The following is a 21,231-nucleotide window of genomic DNA, read 5'->3' on the forward strand; positions in this document are numbered from 1 at the left end:
TATGTCCTTCTTGTGCTGTGAAATTTAATTCCTTCTGTCATCTATCTTCACATTTTGTTTCCTGGGCAACAACCCAGCTTCTGGAGCCAGTGCTCTTCTGTTTTTAATCCCTATCCAGTTACAAAGATGATCCATAAATCAATGAATATTGATCCTGAACTACTGCCATTAGGTTTTAAGGCTGATCCCAAACTAATTAATAGGAATAAAACCTCTGAGTTATTGCTGCAGACCGCAGCAATCCCCACAGCAATTCTACCCTTTCCAGAGCGAGTGCACGGCCATTAGAGGTGTGCCAGAGCTTTTCTGGGTATTTTGAAATACTGCCCTGAAGTGCCGGGTAGTTGTTTTGGATACCAATTTCACCGAAAATAGACGATTTTGTGTTTCTGGAGGTCTGAGAGCACGGTGTGTTTACAAACCCAGGCCCGGGCTCAGCTCGGAGTGGCTGCGCAGTTGCCCAGCAACAAGTGCTCGACTCCCACACTTCTGCCTCCTCCCTGCTGCCTTATCGACTCATTCGTATTCCAGAAAAATACCAGCAAGCCTAAATTCCACTCTGCCTTTCTGAAAGCAGTCTGAGCAGGCAGCCCTGGTGCTGCAGCAGCTCGGGCAGGGTTTGGGAGGGAGCAGAGCCCTGCAGTGCCGTGGTCCAGCTCCCTCCACACCCAGCTGCGGGTCTGGGATCCAGCTCCCCTGTCCTGCCCGTGCTTTTGGGAACCCCTGAGCCCCATTTCCCCTTCCAGGCTTTTCTTAGCATGCTGAGGAGTTTGAAGGCTGGATAGCAAGTCCTTTAGGATGGGGGCTTGCAATTTGCTCCAGATAACCTCTGGAAAGCAGTGTTTTCCTGTTGCTGGTCATCAGATTGTCTCATTATGGGTGAAACATTCTCAGAGCCTTTAAAGTCAATTCCCTGTAGGTTTCTTAATGCAATAGAATTTGGCATCCTGTACTGATTCTGCAGCAAAGACGCATGCAGTATTTCCTGTAATTTCCTCAAATCAAGCAGTTTAGCCACAGCACCTCATTTTTGTGATGAGTCCTGCCTTGCAAGCCCAGCTGCTCCCACTGTGTGGGATGAGGCCACGGGAATGATGCAGTTCTGGGAATTGCTGAGTTCTGAGCATGGGAAATAGGCTGGTGCTGTGCTACAGCCAGCCAGCACTTAGCAAACCCAGGGACTGTCCAAGGAGAGCAGCAGCAGGGACTTCTTCGGTGTTTCTGAGTTCTAAAGAGGAAGGGGAAGGAGAGTCACAGCGTTGTGTCATCTCATCAGCTTATTGCTAAACAATATTAGAGATACATCAGTATCTAAATAATGCAATTTAATATAACCATACTTTCCCCCCATAAGACATGACAATGGAGCCAAATGTCTGCTTTAAACAGGTTTCTAGAATACAATGCTATCTATTTATTCGTTTTACTCTGCTTATTAGAAAAGAGGCACAGTCACTAGTTCAGTTCAATACAAACATAACTTTATTTTTACTTAAATGCCAATGAAATAACTGTACAAATCCATTGTGTAACGTTTACTGTTAGAAATTAAAACACGTTTCCGGTTATAGAAATACTGTTCACAATTGGAAAGTTGTCATTTCTCTGATACCAGTAGTTGTAAATGATCTACAGCCCCCATTGACACCTTAGGAGAAACAGGTAGAGGACTCCAGTCTTGGTTGTGAGGTTTTCTGGGTTTTGCAGCACCTTCATGCTACAATAACTGGAAATTAAATGGCCTGGAATGAATGGAAAACATTGTATAAGATCTGTAATATTAAGTGGATAATACTTTTTCAATTAACTTGTTCTTCAGTTTTCATTTCATGCTGTTTGCAAAACTTCATCTGTAGTATATCAAGTACCTTTGCCATAATTTAAGTAATTTTCCTAGAGTGGACAGAACCATGCGTGCAGCTATTTCTACTGGCTGACGGTGCAGATGTGGAGGAGAAGAGCATCCATGCTCGCCCTTGGAAAGCAGGGATTTGGGCATGTTCAGTGCCATGGACTGGATTCATGCTCTTGGAGTCACAAGAGTCAGGAATGTTTCAATGGCAGCTCACCAGCTAACTGCTTCATTGATTTCTTACATGACTTGTGTTAGAAATCAGCTGATATTTCATTTTACTGATAGTGGTCTGCTACGTTCTGCCTGATTTGTGGTATTCTTTTAAGCAGAACATATTAACATTTCAGGATGTCACTTGACATAAAGTCAAGGAGTTCCAGGTCATTAATTTGGGTAGATAACTCCTTGGTGTTTGACAGTGTCATGGCATTGAACATCTGGCATTTTTCTCTATTTTTATCTTTTTTTTTTCTTCTTTTTTTTTTTTTCTTTTTTTAATATGGAGAGAGCAATAATTTGCCTGCAGTCTCTAAGTGAAGCCAGAGCAGAAGGATACTGGCCCCTACCCCTGTCCCATGCTGAATTGGACCATGTTGCCATCTCAGTTTACACCCTCTTAGCAGACATCATGGCATTGTCATATTTAATTCCTAAATTCAAAACTGTTGTTCTTCATATTTAAAATGCTCTAATACATATGAAGCAAACGTAGATATACATGCTAGCGATTTTGCTCAGGAATAACTTCTGATTAGTGAAACAGTTCAGTTTAGTTCCTTTATTTTTTCCCTTTCTTTTGCATGTCATCATAACTTACGAAGAATCTGCGCTGCTATATTACAGGAATTGCTCACTGGCAAGTCAAGCAAGACAATGCAGATATGATACAGGCCTTCTGTTTTTTTCCAGTTGTTCAATGACAAAATCATACGTAAAATCAGTACTTAAAATTCTGATGTGTTTATTCTGTGCAAGTAAAATGAAAAATTTAAATACAAAATAAGCACAGTTTTAAAAACAAAATAATAGGTTAGTTGTACTCAATTAAGACGTATGAAAATAAGTAGCAGCTTAGTATCAAGACATTAGTGTGCGCATCTTTAAGAACTGTTACTTTCTTTAGATCAGAGTCAGGACTTTGAATTTCTTTCGTTCGTTATTTCAGCCGGATGTGTTAACTCCAGCTGTTATCACAGGAATAACCTCAGTAGTTTCCACAGGGTGCAAGCCCTTAGTCCATGGCCTTGGCCACGGTGTGCAGCAGTGCCAGACAGAGCAGCCCCATCTGCCAGCGGCTGGCGCGGGAGGGCACGCCTGGCGTGGCCTCCTCCTTCCTTAAGGTAGCGGTTGTGCTTTGAGGCATCTTGGAGTAGTTTGTTGGCATTCCACTGGTGATGCTTAAAGTCATGGGGGTGGTGGAGGATCCCGTGGCCGGGGCCAGGCTGGCGTTGCCCTCGGTGGAGTCCTGGACGAGGATTGTGCGGGTGGCCGCGGCCTCCTGGGGGCCGTCTGTGCCGGGGAACGGGGCCGGGCGCCTTTGGGTCACCAAGGGAGGGACTTCCTTGGCTTTCAGTTGTTTGTGCCTTTTGGTCACTTGGGTGGGCTCAGCCTCCCTGTCCGCTGCCTTCGTGCCTTTGATCATGGGGCTGGAGTCCAGGGCCGTGGGCTGGGCCGGCGCCGGGGCGGTGCTGGGCCAGGGCTGCTCAGCACAGGGGGCCCCCAGCACGCGGGCAGCTGTGCCCTGCACCCACTGCAGCACGTAAGGGATGTTTTGGTTGTCGCTGCAGGACCAGGGGTTGTTGTACAGAGTTATTACCTGCAGCTGGGAGAGCTGGTCGAAAGCTTTGTCGGGAATGTATGAGAACTTGTTGTTGTGCAGGTAGAGGCTTGTGAGGTGTTGCAGTCTCACCAGTGTTCCTGGGAGTATCTGGGACAAGAAGTTATTGGATAGATCCACTGTCTCTATGTTGTAGGGCATATTGGTTGGAACTGTCCAAAGTTTGTTGCTGCTGAGATTGAGAAACTTGAGACTGCTCAGTGTGTTGTTGATCAGGACAGCTCTTTCCACCATATTCCTGGAAATATCGAGCACTCTAAGATTCCACTGGTAAGCTGTATCAAGTTTCTGAAGAACTTTAATGTTGTTGTTTGTGGCATATAATTCCCATAAGGACTTGGGCAGATGAGCAGGAACATTCTTGAGCCAATTATTTGAAATATCAAGGGTCCTCAGATTGGTGAACCTCGTTAGCTGATGATCGAGATCTACAAACTGGTTAAAGGACAGATTTAAATATGTGAGGTTGTCTTGAAGTCCCTGGGGCAGTACAGTTAAGTTTCTGCCTGAACAGTCCACATTCCTGTCGTTTCCTGAGCACTTACAGCTAGAAGGACAGATACCCAAACCAGTGGGTATGAAAACCAGAAGGACCAGCAGACAGGTAGATGTATTCAATATCTGGTATTCCATTGTTGCCTGGAAATAAATATACCAAAATGACACCCTTTAAATCCACGTTATACATTTTATCTCTGTATAAGGGTTGTCTTGGCAATGGCCACTTGCAGGAGAAATTAAGTAAAAATATCAATAACCCCCTTTGTGGCACGGTCCTTTTTAGAATTGTTCAAGAGAGACTTCACAAAGCATCCCTTCAGCCTGTCATGTTGTCTGGCAGAATGAGACTTGTTTTTTTCATCTCCCTTTCCCCCTCCAGCTCAAATGAGGGCTTTCTTCCGAAAACGCAAGTCTCTTCCAAACGTTATACAATGTCTGCTTCTTGTTTTTAGTGATTTCAAGCCTATATTATGTTTGGAATAATGTGTTCATTTATAGAGGATGAAAAAATGGCTGTCAACTGGATCTTCACAAATCTCTGCAGTAATGTAGCAGTCCCCCCCATCCAGGCATGCTGTTTGCTTAAGTAAATTGGTTAAAATACATCGCAGGAATTTACCTCGACCCCCAAATCCCAGTGTTCATGCTAACATGCACTGTAGCATTTTTCCTCCTTACAGTTAATTACGATCTCAAAGCTGGAAACACATGTTTAGAACCCGAGTTACCGTTAGTAAGAAATCTCTGACACTGCAGCAAATTTCTGCTGCAAGCATCTGTCATCAGCTCCCAATTCCATTCCCGTTTCCATCTCTGATCTGGTAGTAGGATTTTGTGAGTAAAATCAAAAAGCACAAACTTACCGTGGTGTCCTGCAGTATCAGCACATCGTTTCTGTGATGGATTGGAGCTTAGAGGTCGCCTTGTTCTGGAGAGCAGCTCCAGAGGCTGCCGGGGGCTGTGCCTGTCTCAGCTGCATCGTACGGCTGCGCCCGGCTCCGCAACCACCTGATCCTGTGGGCACTGCAGAGCCGGCCCCGAGCCCTGCCAGGGACCTGCCGGGGCTGGGCTGGGGCTGGGGCAGGGAGTGCCCTGCTCCCCAGCCCTGCTGCTGCTCCCTCCCAGCTGGGGCTGCCTGCTCCCGGCTGGGCTCCCCCCGCACGCCCCGGCGCTCGGGCTGCCGCCCCACTGCACGTTTCTCTTTGAAATGGCAGGTCAGCTTGGCTTCCTTCTGCCTTCTGTTAACCTCTCCTCCTGTAGCTGAGGTTAATGTGAATTTAGGCTTTCTAGCTTAAGCTTTTTAAAGCTACACTGCCAGAATATATTGTCATAACTTTAAAATACTGTTTTTGAGTTTCGGCTCCTCGGAGCAGGCTATCACTGTGTTGTCAGGTATATTATAGCTCAGCTCGTAGGATTTTACAGATTTCTACAGGAAATCTTTATCTGATTTTCCCAAAGCAATACGAGGGTGAGAGCGTTTATAATGTTTTGTTTATAGTGCTGTTAATTTTAACAGGATGTCATGTGAACGAGCCTTGCAAAAGTCTTTGTATAATTGTAATGCTGTTCTTTAGGCATACCCAATCATACAGCTTATGTAAACAGTAAAGAAAATTGAAAATATCTTTTCCTATGGCCATTGTATGCATAGCAGCCTGGAATTGCATTTGGATAATGTACTACTCTTTATTAGTGATAGTTTGAAAATTCTGAAGTTTATTGTGTGCAAATCTTTGTTCTGAGCTCCATCCACAAATCTATTCCCTCCTCAAGTGAGCTGCAAACCCTACCATTTTACAGAGCTCTCACGGAAAGCTAGCTTCAGCATCTAGCAGCTTCTTTATATATATATATATTCAATACTGATTAAAAAAAATCTACTTCTGATACCTGCCTGCTACTGCCCAGCCAAGGCTGTTGTGGGGGAGATGAGCTGTGCTGGTACTCAGGGCCCAGAGAGGAGCATGTGAGGCACTGGGACCCCTGGAGCTCCAAGGAGTCCATCCATGAACCATTAAATGAGTTTGCATTAGTGACTGAGTGCGTGCTGTGTCTGAGCAGATATTCAGGTGGGCTTTAAGTGACCAAAACATCTTTGACTGAGAAAGCTTTATTGAAATGTGCTGGGAGTGTTTGCATTCACCTGCACAGCCCAGTGGAGCAAAGCCCGGTGCGACGCCGAGCCCCTCTGGCGCTGGGCTGTGTGTGACCTCTCCACGTGTGTGTTACCTGTGTCTGGCCCTGCTGGCACACACAGCTGTGCACTCTGCCTTCTGGAATCTCTAGTTACAGGTGATGACTGGGCACAATTTGTTTTGTAGTCAGAAATTTGCTTCAGGCAGAAGCAGGTTGTTCTCTCTTGTGAAAGCCGAAGTTGGGAAACACCAGGGAAATGTCAAGGAAATGCTGGGGCCTCACCGTTCTTGCCTGTGTCAACTTCTCCTTTTTTTACTTTCTTCAAAATTACTTGGTTTAGGAAAGATGTAGAGTATTCTGGAAATTAATTTGGCAGTCTACAAGGGTGTTCTGGCTGGGGCAGTGTTTCATGGATCTCCTGCATCAGTGGCTCAGGTGGTGAGGGCTGTGGTTCCTCTGCTGGCAAGGGAAGTGCCGAGTGCTTGCTGGGATCTGAGCTGGGCTCCTCAGCGGGTTCCCTGAGCCAGTCGGGGGGTGGTGGCAGGTCGGAGCACTCGGGTGGAGGGTCTGGGGGAGGACAGGAGTCAGCTGCAGTGTTGGCTGGCTCCTGCTCTGGGGCTGGGGCTGAGCTGGCTCCGGAGCAGCCCGCGGCCGGCGGAGGCGGCTGCCCGTTCTCAGTACCAGTAGTGTGCTGGGGTGTGTTCTCCGAGACAGTCGGGTCCTCCTGCAAGTTTGTGCCTTGCTTCAGTCTCCAAGGCAACATAAATAAGACTGAAGAACGCTTGGTGCCGGGGTCAGAGTCCATGAAGAGATCTGACGTGTCCCCATCCACGAAGGGGGACCGGCCTGCCCAGTGGGACTCGGCCAGAGGAGGCCTCAGGCAGCATTTCCACAGCACAATGACGATAATTGCCAGCGTCATCCCAATCAAAATGCTGCCGAGCATCAGCGCTGCTACCCAGCTGCCATCCTCAGCTTCCTCCTCCCCTGGGATGGCCTGGGCTTCTGTAGCAGCCGGGGGTCTGTCAGGCTGCTGTGAGCTGGGCACAGCTGCTTGCAGCTGGTAGAGAGCGGGGCTGTCTGCCCTCGGGTTCGTGGCAGTGGTGCACGTGTGGCTTTCAGTCCTGGCAGCGTGGTGAGGTGCTGCTGCAGAAAGGGAGCTCCAGATTTCCCCACAGAAGAGAACCAGCATGATTTGGTTGCTGGCCATTTCCCTCCAGCCTCCTTACAAGGGTGCTCTGCTGTTGCAGGGAAGAAGTAGAACATGGTAACTCGTAAACTGTCTTTCTGCACTATACTGCCACCAGACAGTTCTGTGTTAATACTGTCAGGCTGAAAAGAATATATTTCACATTTCAAGCCTGTTCCCATCTGCATGATCAGTGGGTTTGGCACTGACTTTACAAATAACAGCAGATTTTCAGCATTATGGATCATATTAATAAAGTGGCTTGTTTGAAGGTAATAGCTTATTATCATCTTTTTTCACCTTATCAGAAAAAGGCATTGGCAGGGCAGTCCTCACAAGGTAAGGTGAAATAACAGTCATCTATCATGTAACTGGTTATGGACCTGGAACAAACTCTGCAGCATTGACAGACAGGGTTGTCAGAAGTGAAGAAATGGCTTGTTGTGATATAAGCTGAGACAGAAGTAAAAGGCTCTTTACAATTCTCTTAAACTTTTATTTCCTGTTCTCATATTCAGCGTAGCAAAATATTTAAAAGTTTTCCAAGTATTTATGCTATAATGACACAGCATTCTAATGGTAAAGCGTTTTATAAATAAATTCCTGCGTGCAGATTGTGCAAATGTTGAGTTGTTGGCATGAAACAGACTTTTTTTTTCCTGTACTGATTAGAGTTCAGCTCTCTAAATGTCTCCATATGAAATAAATGATATAAAATTCATCCCCTACAAAGCTCTTCTCCTTCTGAAGTCACTTTCATGCAATTTGAGCTAATTCATTAGTTACTATAGTGCTAGTCCTGTCAAGCTATTTCTGGGAAATTAATATGCATGAGTCTTTATGGGTTTACAAATACAGAAAATTAGATTTTAAATGCAGCAGTGTAAACACACATGAGCAGTAAGTTAATGACTAGAGAACGTCGTGATCTGAACTCTAATGGGTTAAAATGATTCTATTCAGTTTTTATCCTGCTCCCCTCTTCTCTAAGTAGGCTCAATACTTGAATTTGATCCTTACCTGCACATTTATCTTCTCTGAAGCAGGCACCGTCTGCCTTTGTTGCTTGGAGGCTCGGGAGGGCTGGGTGTGCTCAGTCAGACAGGGTAAAATGGCTCTTCTCATGCAGAAGTTTGTGCAGAGAGGGAGGAAGTTGCCAACGCCGGCAGGAAGCGTCTGCGCCAAGCAGCTCGGGGCTCTTATCTCAGAGATCGTGTCCCACGGGCAAACTTCTGCTCTGCCTGCTGTGCTGGGCTCCTGCAAAAAGGTGTTGGTGGCTCCTGCCACATCAGGCACCTCTGTGTGTTTGTGTGGAAGTTTCCAAATACCTGTTTGCCTGTCTTTGTAGAAAATAGTTATTGTTTCTTCTGTGCGAATCAAAAACTCGGCAAGTTTGGGCTGGATTTGAGTTGCTGATGTAGTTCAGTGGTGGGTTTGCTGTGGTCTCAGGGTTATTAGTGGGAAACCACCCCTGGCTTCCTTGGTGAGTCATGGAAAGCTCTGTGGTCATGGGATGCTGGCTGCTCACACATCCTGTCTTGTGTGGCTGCATCGAGACGCAGAGGGCAAAATCTGATTTCACCCTCTGCCTGTCCCTACTCGCTTGGTTGTTCTGTGTGGACAGCGTTGAGACCTGCTGCCGTTGCTGGTGGAGGGCTGTGCTCTGAGCAGCTGCTTCCCAGTCTGTCCCTGTCTGTACCGTGGAGTGTAACCCAGGCTGCTCTCCTTGCTCTCCGTGAGCGTTTTTGCCTGGAAAGGCTGCGTGGCGGAAAGAACCCCACACCAGATGTGTCCTCATGGCACTTTGCAATTGTGTTCTGCCAGTAGCTGCTGGCAGATTCCTCTGCAGCCCTTCCTGTTGTGGCTCTCTGGCTGCACTGCTTCTCTGTGACACTCTGCCTGCTCCTGCAGCACACACACATCCTGATCCCATACTCACACCAGCTCGCTGTTTCTCGTCTGCTTTCTTTGTCTCCTCCCCATCCTTTTCAACCCCCACAGCTGATTCCCAGTTCTAGGCTAAGCATGCAAACTCCTTCCAGCTTTATTTTCCTCACTACACAGCCCACCTTTGAGCCTGGCAGTTGAATTTTTGGAGCTCTGTCTCTGTCCTGGCTGCCACGGTGCTGTGGTCCTGCCTCTGCTGCTGCTGTGTCTGCCCTGCCAGCCAAGCTAACGGGTGATCAGTGGAGTTGGGGTGGGGGATTCGGTCATCCTGGTCCTCTCAAACTCGTACAACCATGTTATGTGTCACAGCTGTTGGTTACAGCTGCACAGGATGTTTGGAGCTTTGGCTCTGTGCAGTCTCAGCACTTGTAACCGCAGTGCAACAGAGCTTCTTCAGCCCAAGGAGCAGCCTGTGGAAAGCTTCTCACGTTTCCTTAAAAGAGCAAAGCTCTGCTGCAGGGAGAGCAGCACAGGCACCTCCCTGGAATTATGGGAAGGTCAGGTCTCTGAGAATAAAGAAACTAAAAGTTGTTGTGGTTGAAAGGAATTCCTGGCATGTTCTATTTGGTGTCAGGAGAAAGTGGAGTGTGTTTCCATGATGCAGGAAATCACAGCGAGTCATCAGAGACCTTTCCCGAGCTCAGCCAATGTTACAGGAATAAAACATTCCAAAATGCCTGGTCATATTTTTTTCTAACATTTTGACTAGAGAAATAGTATCACGTAAGTCATTTAAAAACTGACATTGCAAGTTTATTGAAGATAACAAATTGAACAGGTTCTCATATTCTAGCAAATACTACAAATTTTATCTATTCACAGTCAAAGTTGAAACACAATAAATATGGTTCTAATCAGTCTGCTTTGAAAGTAACTAAGCTGGTTTAAGAAGTTCTTGATGGAAAATCCAAAAGGACATTTTGAGAGGGACCAGATCCTGGATTAGTGGTGGAATCAGAGTTGTGACTAATGCATGGTTTCCTTTGCAAAGCAACTTGGTGCAGCCTGTGCAGCATCTTAGTGTTCAGAGTGTCGATCAGACTGACAGTGTGTTCCTTGTTCCCCTCTGTGGTCTTTGAGTGTGGGCAGATTCTGTCCTTTTGGTTTGTCCTGTTCAGCTCCTGTCACCCTGATTTCTGGTCAAAGGAGTAAAACCAGTCTTGACACTACTTACAGAAAGCTGTTCACACAGTTTTACTGCCTTCTGGGTCCACACGTGGCTGCAGCATTCCCACTGGCATAAATGGAAAAACTCTAAAATCTGCATTTAGCTTTCTGGGGGGGAGATTCTTGCTGTTACTCGAAATACAAGTTTTGCCTTGCGTTAATGGTTAAAAAAGGCAAAAGTTGAATTTTTACCTGAGTGTGAATTAAATCTCAACTACAAAATTGGTTAAAATGGGTTTGTGTGACTGGGACGGCTCTTTGCTTTCTTGTTCATTGTCTGCTGCTTTGGTGAGTTTCTCAGTAGGTTCATCTTCAGTTTTCCTTTGGTTCACAGCATCCCTCCCTGACACCAGCTCCTGCATTATCAGCTCGGTTCCACTTGTCTCCTTGGGCATCCTCTGCCACGTTCCTGCTGCTGTGGGCCATAAGCTGTTGGTGGCCAGGAGGTCACCATTGCTCCTGGGCCTGCGTTTGCCCTGCTGGGCTCTTTTGAGATAGGAGATTTTGTTGGCTACGACGACTGTGGACAGAAACAGGGAGATGCAGATGAGCACAAGAACTGCAATGACAATGAAGCAAATCAGTATGAGAGACTTATTGTCTTCACAGCTTTCTTTGGTCATTGGGCTCTTGGGTTTGCTGCTTTTCTCTAATCCTCCCGTGGTGGAAACTGCACTTGGGGCAGAGGAAATCAAATTTGGAGTCATTGTGGAGGAGAAGGATGGCAGGGTACTTTGCACTTTGGCAGGGGAAGATGTTGAATTTTTGGCCTTTGTGGAGAAGGATGGCAGGGTACTTTGCATTTCAAAAGCAGTTGTGGGGCTGCTGAAATTGAGGCTCAGAGGAGAATTTGTGCTTGCTTCTGTCCTGTTCTGACTCCCACTGAGGTTTTGGCTGATAGGACTCCAGGTTTCTTCTCTGAGATGAGGGGAGCCTGTGTGGTTTGCACTCGTTGGCAGCCACAGGGAGAAGATGATCATGGCTGGGAAGGCCAGGCATGGGTTCCTGCATCTCTTTGTCTGCATCCTCCTGTTGAGTCCCCTGCAAAAACACAAATTGTGGTGCTAGTTTAGCAGATGCTGGTTCTTAGAGGTTTGGATTGGACTTCTCAGGAAATAGCAGGATTCTTGATGAACAATTGTGGCCTCATTTTGGGGGGATGGAGGAGGACGAATTCAAGTGCCCAGATTGTGAAAGAATAGATTGTCTCAAACTTCTGACAGGCTGAGGTTATAGAAAACATACAAAGATCAAAAAAGAACATGGAGCAAAGAGAAAAAAGAGAAGTGTTTCCTACTGGGGGCTTCATGATGTCAGGGCAGACTCGGGGAGTTCCTTCCCATGTAACACCCGGTCACTTCTGCTTTACACAAAGACCCTGTGGAGGTTACACACCACTGGCTGCTTCTCACCTCCCTGAATTCCCCTGGGCCAGGCAGGGGAACCCTGCAGGGAGCAGATGGGCAAGGGAAAAACTCGAACCCAAAATGTTCCTGTAAGTGACAGCAGTGACTTCAAGTGAATTGTAGGTAGTTCCTAGCACAGCTGTCTGGGGTACTTTAAAATGCCCAGGAAAATCTTTGTTCTCTTGTTTTTCTGCTTTTTTTTTGTACAAAAAGCTCTTTATCACAAGTGTGCTTTTTGTCTTTTTCTCCCAAACGTGCTGCAGATTGTGACATTTTCTGTAAAACGCCACCAATAATAATGCAAATGAGAGTAACCATTCATATGTTCTGTTTCACATTTGTGTGGCATTCAAACCTGTACCTGTTGAATTTTTCTGGAGGGTAGAATGTGAGAGTGGGGTTGGTCTGATATGAAGATATTATTAATTCTCTCAAATTAACAGTGACAAATGAGCCAAGCAGTGACCCCGGCAGTGCTGCTGCTTGGCCGGGCTGCTCCTGACCTTGCCCGGGCAAGGCTGTGTCGCACCAGAGTCTTTCTTCTGTCTCTGGTAACAGATCAAAGAGTTTCCTTTGAGTGTTACACACTGTGCATGGTGCAAATTGCATGCTACAGGGAGTGACCAAAAGTAACACTGTTAACTTTATGGTTGTTCTTGAAAAAGTGTGTTTGTTGCCTGTAAAGGTAACAAAGTGTACTTGTGTGTGAAATATGAAACATCGGAGAAGGGATGTTGCTGGTGTGTGACCAGGGGAAGGGAAGGCAGGGATACACCTGGGATCTCTCCTTACACAACAAGGACGCAACAAAAGATCTGTCTGTAACTTTGCAGTTAACCCATAACATAAAATTGTTCTCCATCCTGAGCTTAATCCTGTTTGTTCAGTTTGAACTGGAAACCATCTTAGTCATGAACTTCAGCTCAGGTAGGATTTTTGCTTGTGTATGGTGGAAGCCACCTGGATGACTCCTTGTAGCATACTTTGAAAAGGAGAGCAAACCCAGCAAAGCGTGGGGTTTTTAACCTTGCAGCTGTTTTGAGCAGGACAGGCAGAGCCAGCCCAGCTGCCCTGCAGCGTTCCTGTCCCTGCCCGGGGCGCAGCTCTGCCCGGGCACACTGAGCCCAGTGTTCCCCGTGGGCTTCCACACCATGTGTGCTTTCCTCACAAATCAGCGGGCTCCTCGTGTGAAGGGCTGCTCTTGCAACCACGAGAGCAAAGGAACTGATCTTTAAAGAGCTGCTTTTCTTTTTAGTTCAACCCCTTGTGTGTGGGTATTGACGGGGTCTGAGCACCCAGCGAGATCTGCACCGCAAGGACAGCAGAGCCAAGTAGTGACTGTCACTGTTAATTCCTCAGTCTGACTGTGAATAACCTTTAACATGGTGAAAAATACAGTGTATCAGTTTCTCTGATTCAGTTGGAGATACTATTTCTACAGTTTGTTACTATTTTTTAATTACTCCCACTTCTGTAAAAATTCTTTTTCATATATTTTTCTACAAAACATAAGAAACTTTGAAGTACAACTTAAAATAGGAGAAGGAAAATGTGTGCTTACCTTGGCAAGATGTAGTCAACAGAACATGGATGTTTCAGATACTTAGTCCTTTGACAATAAGATTTCTTTGTGCCTGGATTTGCTCCTAGGATGCAGTCGACCATCAGTGTACAGCAGGGAGATTTGGGCAGTGCTGGTGTTTTTTAGGCAAACCTGTAACTGCAGTGACATGTGGCTCTAAGTGGGGAACTAAAACCACAGCTATGACACACTTCCTTTGGGTAACAGCTATACCATGACATGTTGGGGGAAAAACACCAACTTGCCCAACTTAGCTCTCAGAACCACAGGAGGTAACGGGGGGAGAAAAATCTCTTGTGCAGATGAATGTTCCGTGTTCTGTCTCCTGAGCTGTCCTGCACTCGGTGCTATCAAGAGAAGTGTCCCAAAACCCTTAAAGCTACACCTGTGCCTAGAGCCTTTATCAGCTCTTCTGTAGCCTGTTGTTTGCCTTGGAAGAGTTGTGTTAATGCCAGCTCAAAACAGTGACAGGTATTTTAAATTACCTTAAAATTTCACAAGCTGCTGCTGAATTTATTTTTAATTAATTCTTCTTACTAGAATTCAGTGTGCTGTGTTTAATTAATTAATTAATTAAATTAATTAATTTAATTTAATTAATTCTTCTTACTAGAATTCAGTGCATCCTGGAGATGTCATTTAGGCAAATGCATTGCCCAGTCTCAAAATTCAGAGAACCTTTAAGTGAGGAAAAATATTCTCAATTATGTGAACGTTTTTGAAAAGAGGTATTTTTGTAGGCAAGTCCTCTGTACTCCTCAGAGGACTGACCATTCTAGAAACACCCCCAAGCCCTGGAATACTGCAGGATGGAGTAACTGGAGTGGCTCTGGACCCTCTGAAAAAGTTGGGGTGTGGATGTTTGATTATTAAGACTCCTGAGAGAAATATATTTTTCCACATACAAATATAGATATAATTTGAATCTCTAAGTCTGTTACAAAGTTAGAGGCACTTAGAGGTTGTGGGGCCCTTCAGGATGAAGCTGAGTGAAATCCAAGCCCCATCCTGGGCACTGAACGTGGCCAGAGTGTGAGGCAGTGCCCGAGGCCAGTGTGGTGTCCCTGCTGTGGCCCGAGGGTGTTTGCAGCACTGTCACAAGGGTCACTGTGGCCCATGGGCAGGACTGGGGGTGCTCTTGGTGTCCTGGGCACTCAGGGCTTTGTGCTGTGGGCCTCAAGCATGACCCAGCCATGTCTGTCCTGTCTTACAGGTTCAAGACTGGTCAGATCAACGGGGATTTGCTGATCTACCACGTGCTGCTGACCCTGAAGCCATACTATGCAAAGCCATATGAGATCGTGGTGGACCTCACACACGCTGGCCCCAGTAATCGCTTTAAAACAGACTTTCTTTCTAAATGGTTTGTAGTTTTTCCAGGCTTTGCTTATGAAAATGTTGCAGCAGTTTTTATTTATAACTGTAACTCTTGGGTCAGAGAATACACCAAATACCATGAAAGGCTCTTGACAGGTTTGAAAGGGAGCAAAAGGCTTGTTTTCATAGACTCTCCAGGGAAGCTGGCAGAGCACATCGAACACGACCAGCAGAAACTCCCTGCAGCTACCTTGGCTTTGGAGGAGGACTTGAAAGTGTTTCACAATGCTCTCAAACTGGCTCATAAAGACACCAAAGTTTCTATTAAAGTAAGTGCTTTTACTGCTGTTCCTAGTGATCTGTTATGTTTGTTTAAGGATTGGAATACGATTTTACTGCCTCTTAATTCTCCTCCCTTGTCTCGAGGAGAAATCACAGCTTTCTAGTACACCCCATTAGGAAGTACAGCATTTCCTATATTTATCTTTCCTAAAAGTAGGAGCGTGAGGGTTTTCTCTGTGTGTCACCAAGAGGTGCTGCAGCAGTTTTCTCTTCCGTCCCCAAGGTTGGCTCAACTGCGGTGCAGGTGACGTCGGCAGAGCGCACGCGGGTGCTGGGCCAGACCGTGTTCCTCAACGACATCTACTACGCCTCTGAGATCGAGGAGATCTGCCTGGTGGATGAGAACCAGTTCACCCTGACCATCGCCAACCAGGGCACCCCGCTCACCTTCATGCACCAGGAGTGCGAAGCCATCGTCAGGTCCATCATCCACATCCGCACGCGCTGGGAGCTGTCCCAGCCCGACTCCATCCCCCAGCACACCAAGATCCGCCCCAAGGACGTGCCCGGGACGCTGCTCAACATCGCCCTGCTCAACCTGGGCAGCTCCGACCCCAGCCTGCGGTACACAGCTCTGCTCCTCACTCGCTCGGGGCCGCTGCTCCCTTAGAAAGCCTCTCTTGAGCAAAACCGTTTTTCTTTCACCACAGCTCCATCAAATGCGATTCTTAATAGATAAAGATTGAGTTTTCTATGAGTGAAGAAGGGCACATGCTGTCAGAGGAAGTGAAGGCATGAAGGAAACTTTATTTCTCTTTATGAGCAGCAGTAGTTCTGCTTTGCACTCTGTATTTAATGGGTGCTATATGGTTTCCATAGTCTTGAGCTTCTTGTTTAAGAGCGTGGGAGCTGTACCCCTTAGAGCAGCTCGTGATTTGTGTCAGAACAGGCTCCCCCAGGCTCAGTGCTGACCAGGGGCACCCTTGAGCTTTGGGCAGGCTCTCTCCCAGCAGCCCAGGTACACCTGGAGGGATTTAGAATTTCCTGGAACTCCAGGCTGTTCTGAAAAGCCCAATACAAAGCCCTTCAAATGTACTCTGTAACCTTATCAGAAATTGTTCAGAGTAAGTGGAGGAATAATTTCTTCCATTTCTCCAAGGAAATTCTTTTTTTCTCTGAATTGTAACCAGGTGGGAATTTAGATGTCATTTCTACTACAGCAGCCTTGAATTGATTTTTGAAATATCAGTACTGTGGTGTATAACATGTATATATTCAAAAGTACAAGAAAGCTCTTACAAATCACATTGTTTGCTTTGTTACAGGTCTGCTGCCTATAATCTTCTATGTGCCTTAACCTGTACCTTTAATTTAAAGATTGAGGGCCAGTTACTGGAAACTTCAGGTCTGTGTATTCCTGCCAACAACACACTATTTATTGTATCTATCAGTAAGACTCTTGCAGCAAACGAGCCACACCTCACCTTGGAGTTCTTGGAGGAGTGTATTTCAGGATTTAGCAAATCCAGTAAGTAACTCCAGTGCTGGTTAGTGCCAACCATGAATTTGAAAAGATGCTAATCTCTGAAAAGATTTTAGATCTAGCTTAGTCACCTGAGCTTCCTCATTGGCTCTGTTGCTCTGTCCTTTTGCCTGCCTCTTTGAAACTTCTCTGTTGGCCCTTCTCTGTTCTGTGCTCAGCTGGGACAGCGATTGTTTTAGGCACTGAAACTGAAAGGAAGAGTTATTTATGGAGGGAGGCCAGTGCTGGCCGTGTGTGACAAGCGTGTTGTTGCAGGCATTGAGCTGAAGCACCTGTGCCTGGAGTACATGACCCCCTGGCTGTCCAACCTGGTGCGCTTCTGCAAGCACAACGACGACGCCAAGCGCCAGCGCGTCACTGCCATCCTGGACAAGCTCATCACCATGACCATCAACGAGAAGCAGATGTACCCTTCCATCCAGGCCAAGATATGGGGCAGCCTGGGACAGGTACCCCTTCTGCATTGTTTGCAAATTAACACGTGCTTTCTTGCACTTCAGATCAGGTTTCTTCTTCCTGGGGTCAGCATTTTATAAAGAGTTATACTTTTAAGTGGAAAATGAAATAAAAATAGTGCTAAATGATAGTTTGTGGTTCTGAATCACTGGTAGTAAAACCTAATGGGATTCAGCTTTATGCTTCTAAAATTTACATGGGGCTTTTTGCCAAAAGAGTAACGAGTCTAGAATGGATGGTTCAGTTTGTGATAGCTGTGCATCTTCAGCTAAAGAAATGTAGGACTGCTGTTCAAAGGGTGGTTCAGTGGAAAATCAAAGTTCATCTGACTCTTTTTCTCTGTCAGATAACAGATCTCCTGGATGTAGTGCTGGACAGTTTCATCAAAACCAGTGCCACGGGGGGCTTGGGCTCCATCAAAGCTGAGGTGATGGCAGACACAGCTGTAGCACTGGCTTCTGGCAACGTCAAACTGGTGTCAAGCAAAGTGAGTTCCCTCTTTGCCTTCTTTTCCTTTTAGAGAACAATTTCAACTTATTTACTAATGTGACACTGAGATGGCTTCTGGTAACTCAGGACAGGCAACAGTGATAAACCATCATAAAATAGATTCCAAGCAGTAGAGTAATTTCAGTGTTAAGTGTTGATGGTTTTTACTGAAATTCTGAGCTGTGCTCCCCATTTGAGTAGAACAAAATGGTTGCTCTCTTTCCAGGTGATTGGGAGGATGTGTAAAATCATTGACAAGACCTGTCTGTCCCCCACGCCCACGCTGGAGCAGCACCTGATGTGGGATGACATTGCCATTCTGGCTCGGTACATGCTCATGCTCTCCTTCAACAACTCCCTGGACGTGGCTGCACATCTCCCCTACCTCTTCCACGTGGTGACTCTGCTGGTGGCCACGGGGCCCCTTTCCCTCAGAGCTTCCACCCACGGGCTCGTCATCAACATCATTCACTCTCTTTGCACTTGTTCACAGCTTCACTTCAGTGGTGAGCTTTTTTGGATTTTCAATGAAGCTGATTGCTCCTTAATTTGTTTAACAAATATTTGAGTTGTTTTTCTCTGCAAACTATTCCGAGAGTTTGAAAATAGTGGGTTGTAGTTCAGCCTGAATACAAATCAGAATGAGGATATGATCAACAAGAAATGAGTATGGAATTAAAAAATATCTTATTTAGAGCAGGTGCATAATGTAAATTGTTTGTGTAATGGGTTTTAGAAAAAGAGAAGAAAGTACCAGTGATTTTCTGGTAAGGCAAAGGAGAAAATACATCTGTACTAAAACTGGCTCATGTACATCTTGTGAATGGTTGCATAACATGGTAACAAAAATACCAATTACATAAGGGAATTGTGAACTCACAGTATTAAAACAGGTGTTTTATCTACTGCTGTATTTTAGCAGTCCTAAAATTATTGATATTAGCAATTTGGCACTTCTTAGCCCAGAAGCACAATGTAAAACCAGGCTGAATTTTGTGCAAAAGAAAAATACAAAATTTGTGTGATCTTGTCTTTTTCTAAGTGTCTGAAATCTCATTCTGTGTTTGCACATATCAGCAGGGAGAGTGGGTGTGCACACACCCAGAGGTGTCTGTGCTCTGATGCACGGGGTGCTGAGCCTCCTGCTCACACTGTGGGTTTGAGGTGCACTGAAATCAACTGAAAGGTCAGAGCTGTGAAGATAGTCAGGCCCAGAGCAGGGCCATCATTTTCTTCTGCTTTAAGTGTCTTTCTTCATGTGAGTGCCAGAGCCAAAAGCAGATTCTGCTGCAGTTTGAACTTCCAGTCCTGTTGGTATTTCAGAGCAGGAACACTCTGGGTTTCCATTTTCTGAATCACTGTGAGGAGAGCACACAGAGCCACATCTTTAAACAAGTTCCTCTGTGGAGTCTCTAGAATGCACTCCTCGTGCTGGTTTCAGCAGTCAGGGCAGGAGAGCAGAGCTGCTGTGCCTGACTCGGGGCTGTGGCAAAGGGAGCGGGGCTGGAATGGCCGCAGGGACCTTGGCTGCGTCCCGGGGGGAAATGGGGATTTGAACGTCCCTGGTGTAAATCTGATCTGCGCAACTTTATTCAACAGAGGAGACCAAGCAAGTGTTAAGGCTGAGCTTGACTGAGTTCTCTCTGCCCAAGTTCTATTTGCTGTTTGGGATCAGCAAGGTGAAGTCGGCGGCGGTGATCGCCTTCCGCTCCAGCTACCGCGACCGCTCCTTCTCGCCCGGCTCCTACGAGCGCGAGACCTTCGCCCTCACCTCGCTGGAGACGGTCACCGAGGCCCTGCTGGAGATCATGGAGGTGCGTGGGGACAGGGGGGACCCCTGGGGGACGGGGGGGAGCCCTGGGGGACAGGGCCCTGCTGGAGATCATGGAGGTGCGTGGGGACGGGGGGGACCCCTGGGGGACGGGGGGGAGCCCTGGGGGACAGGGCCCTGCTGGAGATCATGGAGGTGTGTGGGGACGGGGGGGAGCCCTGGGGGACGGGGGGGACCCCTGAGGGACAGAGGGTACCCCTGAGGGACAGAGGGTACCCCTGAGGGACGGGGGGGGACCCCTGAGGGACAGGGAGTGATCTCTGAGGGACAGGGCCCTGCTGGAGATCATGGAGGTGTGTGGGGACAGGGGGGGACCCCTGGGGGACAGGGGGTGATCCCTGAGGGACAGGGGGTGACCCCTGAGGGATGGGCAGCAAGGGCAGGGGATGTGTCTCCTCCCTGCTGGCAGTTAACAGCTGATTTCTGGGAGCCAGACTTCTGCACATTCCCCGTTGTACAAATACATTTTCTCCATGTTACATCTCTTCAAATCGTCTGATTCTCTTTAGGCTTGTATGAGGGATATTCCAACATGCAAGTGGCTGGACCAGTGGACTGAGCTAGCTCAGAAGTAAGTCAGGCTTCAAATCCTGAGCCCTCCCTGCCTGTGCTGTACACCCAGAGTTCTCATCTTTTTGTTATGTGTATTTTGTTGTATATATGTTGTGGTTTTTTGTTGTTTTTTTTTTTTTTTTAATATACGTTGTGTTTTATATATATATATTTTTGTTGTATATATGTTATATATTTTTTTTTGTTGTATATATGTTGTTTAATGCAATGTGCTCTGTTTCTTCACAGGTTTGCATTCCAGTACAACCCCTCCCTGCAGCCAAGAGCACTGGTTGTCTTTGGCTGTATAAGTAAACGAGTGTCTCATGGACAAATAAAACAAATAATCCGAATTCTCAGCAAGGTATATGGGTCTGTCTCTTTTCCTTTGTGACTCATAAAGTAGCTATTTTTAGCTTTATTTTCCCATCAAATACAGAACTTGGCATACATTTAGGATAAATGTTTTTTCTAGCACGTTCTTGTATAGAGCTGATTGGAAATACACCTTCTGTAGGCCTGGCTTCTGAATTTAAATTGAATGAGTTCCATCACTGCTGTGATTTCTGGAGTATCAATAGGTCTCAGTGTTGAGTTTAAAGCTCCTGACACAGGTGGATCCAGCAGTCAGTATTTGAATAAATGAGAAGTTTTCTGTTAAGGCACTTACAGCATGCACATGATGCATTGCTTCCTTTTTCTTAAAGGAAGTGAATGACCTCATGTGTTGTAGGTAAATATAGTAAAGAGCTGATTTATAGCAGAAAACTTTGAAGCAGGTGCCTGGTCTGACAGTGATGTTCCATCATGCTAAAGCAGGTTGTATTCCACAGCAGTGAACAATGTTACTAAATATGTGTCCTTTAAGCATTTCATTAGAGTTTTATAGACACAAACTTTAATTGAATAGTGTCTAAATGATAAAAGAGCTTTTCTACAGCTCCTACAACCCCCTGCAGCCTGACTGTTAGGGTACACGTTGTGCAGCCATACATTTATTTCTGTTGTCTAAATCTCCATTTGGAAAAGTTCTCAAGAGTTGGTTTAAAATGAGCTCAGGCTTTGTCAATAATTGAGAAAAACAGTTACTGTGCAGAGCTTTGATCTTCTTTTTACAAAGCAAAATGTAATTATGGTT

At 46.2% G+C, this 21,231-nt stretch overlaps 3 protein-coding genes across 8 annotated transcripts in view; 1 reads left to right on the forward strand and 2 right to left on the reverse strand.

Annotated features, from left to right (window-relative positions):
• Window positions 1–21,231, forward strand: part of NF1 (neurofibromin 1) — a 74,624-nt gene that overhangs the window by 38,116 nt on the left and 15,277 nt on the right. For all 5 annotated transcript variants that reach the window (XR_005259393.1, XM_038157654.1, XM_038157655.1 and 2 more), the window contains 9 exons: window positions 14,837–15,269; window positions 15,506–15,846; window positions 16,548–16,750; window positions 17,021–17,214; window positions 17,568–17,708; window positions 17,937–18,216; window positions 19,310–19,524; window positions 20,051–20,112; window positions 20,343–20,457. Coding sequence is in view for 4 of the 5 variants with exons in the window: in XM_038157654.1 (XP_038013582.1) it covers window positions 14,837–15,269; window positions 15,506–15,846; window positions 16,548–16,750; window positions 17,021–17,214; window positions 17,568–17,708; window positions 17,937–18,216; window positions 19,310–19,524; window positions 20,051–20,112; window positions 20,343–20,457 (1,984 nt within the window). In the remaining variant the exon portion in view is untranslated. The remainder of the gene's footprint in view (window positions 1–14,836; window positions 15,270–15,505; window positions 15,847–16,547; window positions 16,751–17,020; window positions 17,215–17,567; window positions 17,709–17,936; window positions 18,217–19,309; window positions 19,525–20,050; window positions 20,113–20,342; window positions 20,458–21,231) is intronic.
• OMG (oligodendrocyte myelin glycoprotein) lies at window positions 1,460–6,697 on the reverse strand. The gene is made up of 2 exons (XM_038157658.1): window positions 5,057–6,697; window positions 1,460–4,331 (listed from the first exon to the last, which is right to left on the reverse strand). Exon 2 carries the CDS (start codon window positions 4,323–4,325, stop codon window positions 3,087–3,089), a length of 1,239 nt encoding a protein of 412 aa, XP_038013586.1. The 5' UTR covers window positions 4,326–4,331; window positions 5,057–6,697; the 3' UTR covers window positions 1,460–3,086.
• Window positions 8,544–14,132, reverse strand: EVI2A (ecotropic viral integration site 2A). 2 transcript variants are annotated; one of them, XM_038157660.1, is made up of 3 exons: window positions 13,603–14,132; window positions 13,271–13,416; window positions 8,544–11,676 (listed from the first exon to the last, which is right to left on the reverse strand). In XM_038157660.1, the coding sequence occupies exon 3, from the start codon at window positions 11,658–11,660 to the stop codon at window positions 10,839–10,841; it is 822 nt and encodes a 273-aa protein (XP_038013588.1). In that variant the 5' UTR covers window positions 11,661–11,676; window positions 13,271–13,416; window positions 13,603–14,132; the 3' UTR covers window positions 8,544–10,838. The 2 variants fall into 2 exon arrangements, with proteins under 2 accessions (XP_038013588.1, XP_038013587.1); XM_038157659.1 differs by lacking the exon at window positions 13,271–13,416 and having other exon boundaries at window positions 13,603–14,129.

The sequence above is a fragment of the Motacilla alba genome, chromosome 19 (assembly GCF_015832195.1).
Source record: "Motacilla alba alba isolate MOTALB_02 chromosome 19, Motacilla_alba_V1.0_pri, whole genome shotgun sequence".
NCBI lineage: Eukaryota > Metazoa > Chordata > Aves > Passeriformes > Motacillidae > Motacilla > Motacilla alba.

Bases quoted from the DNA above. Each gene is read 5' to 3' on its own strand.
- OMG (XM_038157658.1), bottom strand. From the start codon at position 4,325: ATGGAATACCAGATATTGAATACATCTACCTGTCTGCTGGTCCTTCTG.
- EVI2A (XM_038157659.1), bottom strand. From the start codon at position 13,706: ATGGTCGACTGCATCCTAGGAGCAAATCCAGGCACAAAGAAATCTTAT. The intron at 11,677-13,602 runs GTAAGCACACAT...GTGTTTTTGCAG, and splicing joins GTTGACTACATCTTGCCAAG to GGGACTCAACAGGAGGATGC.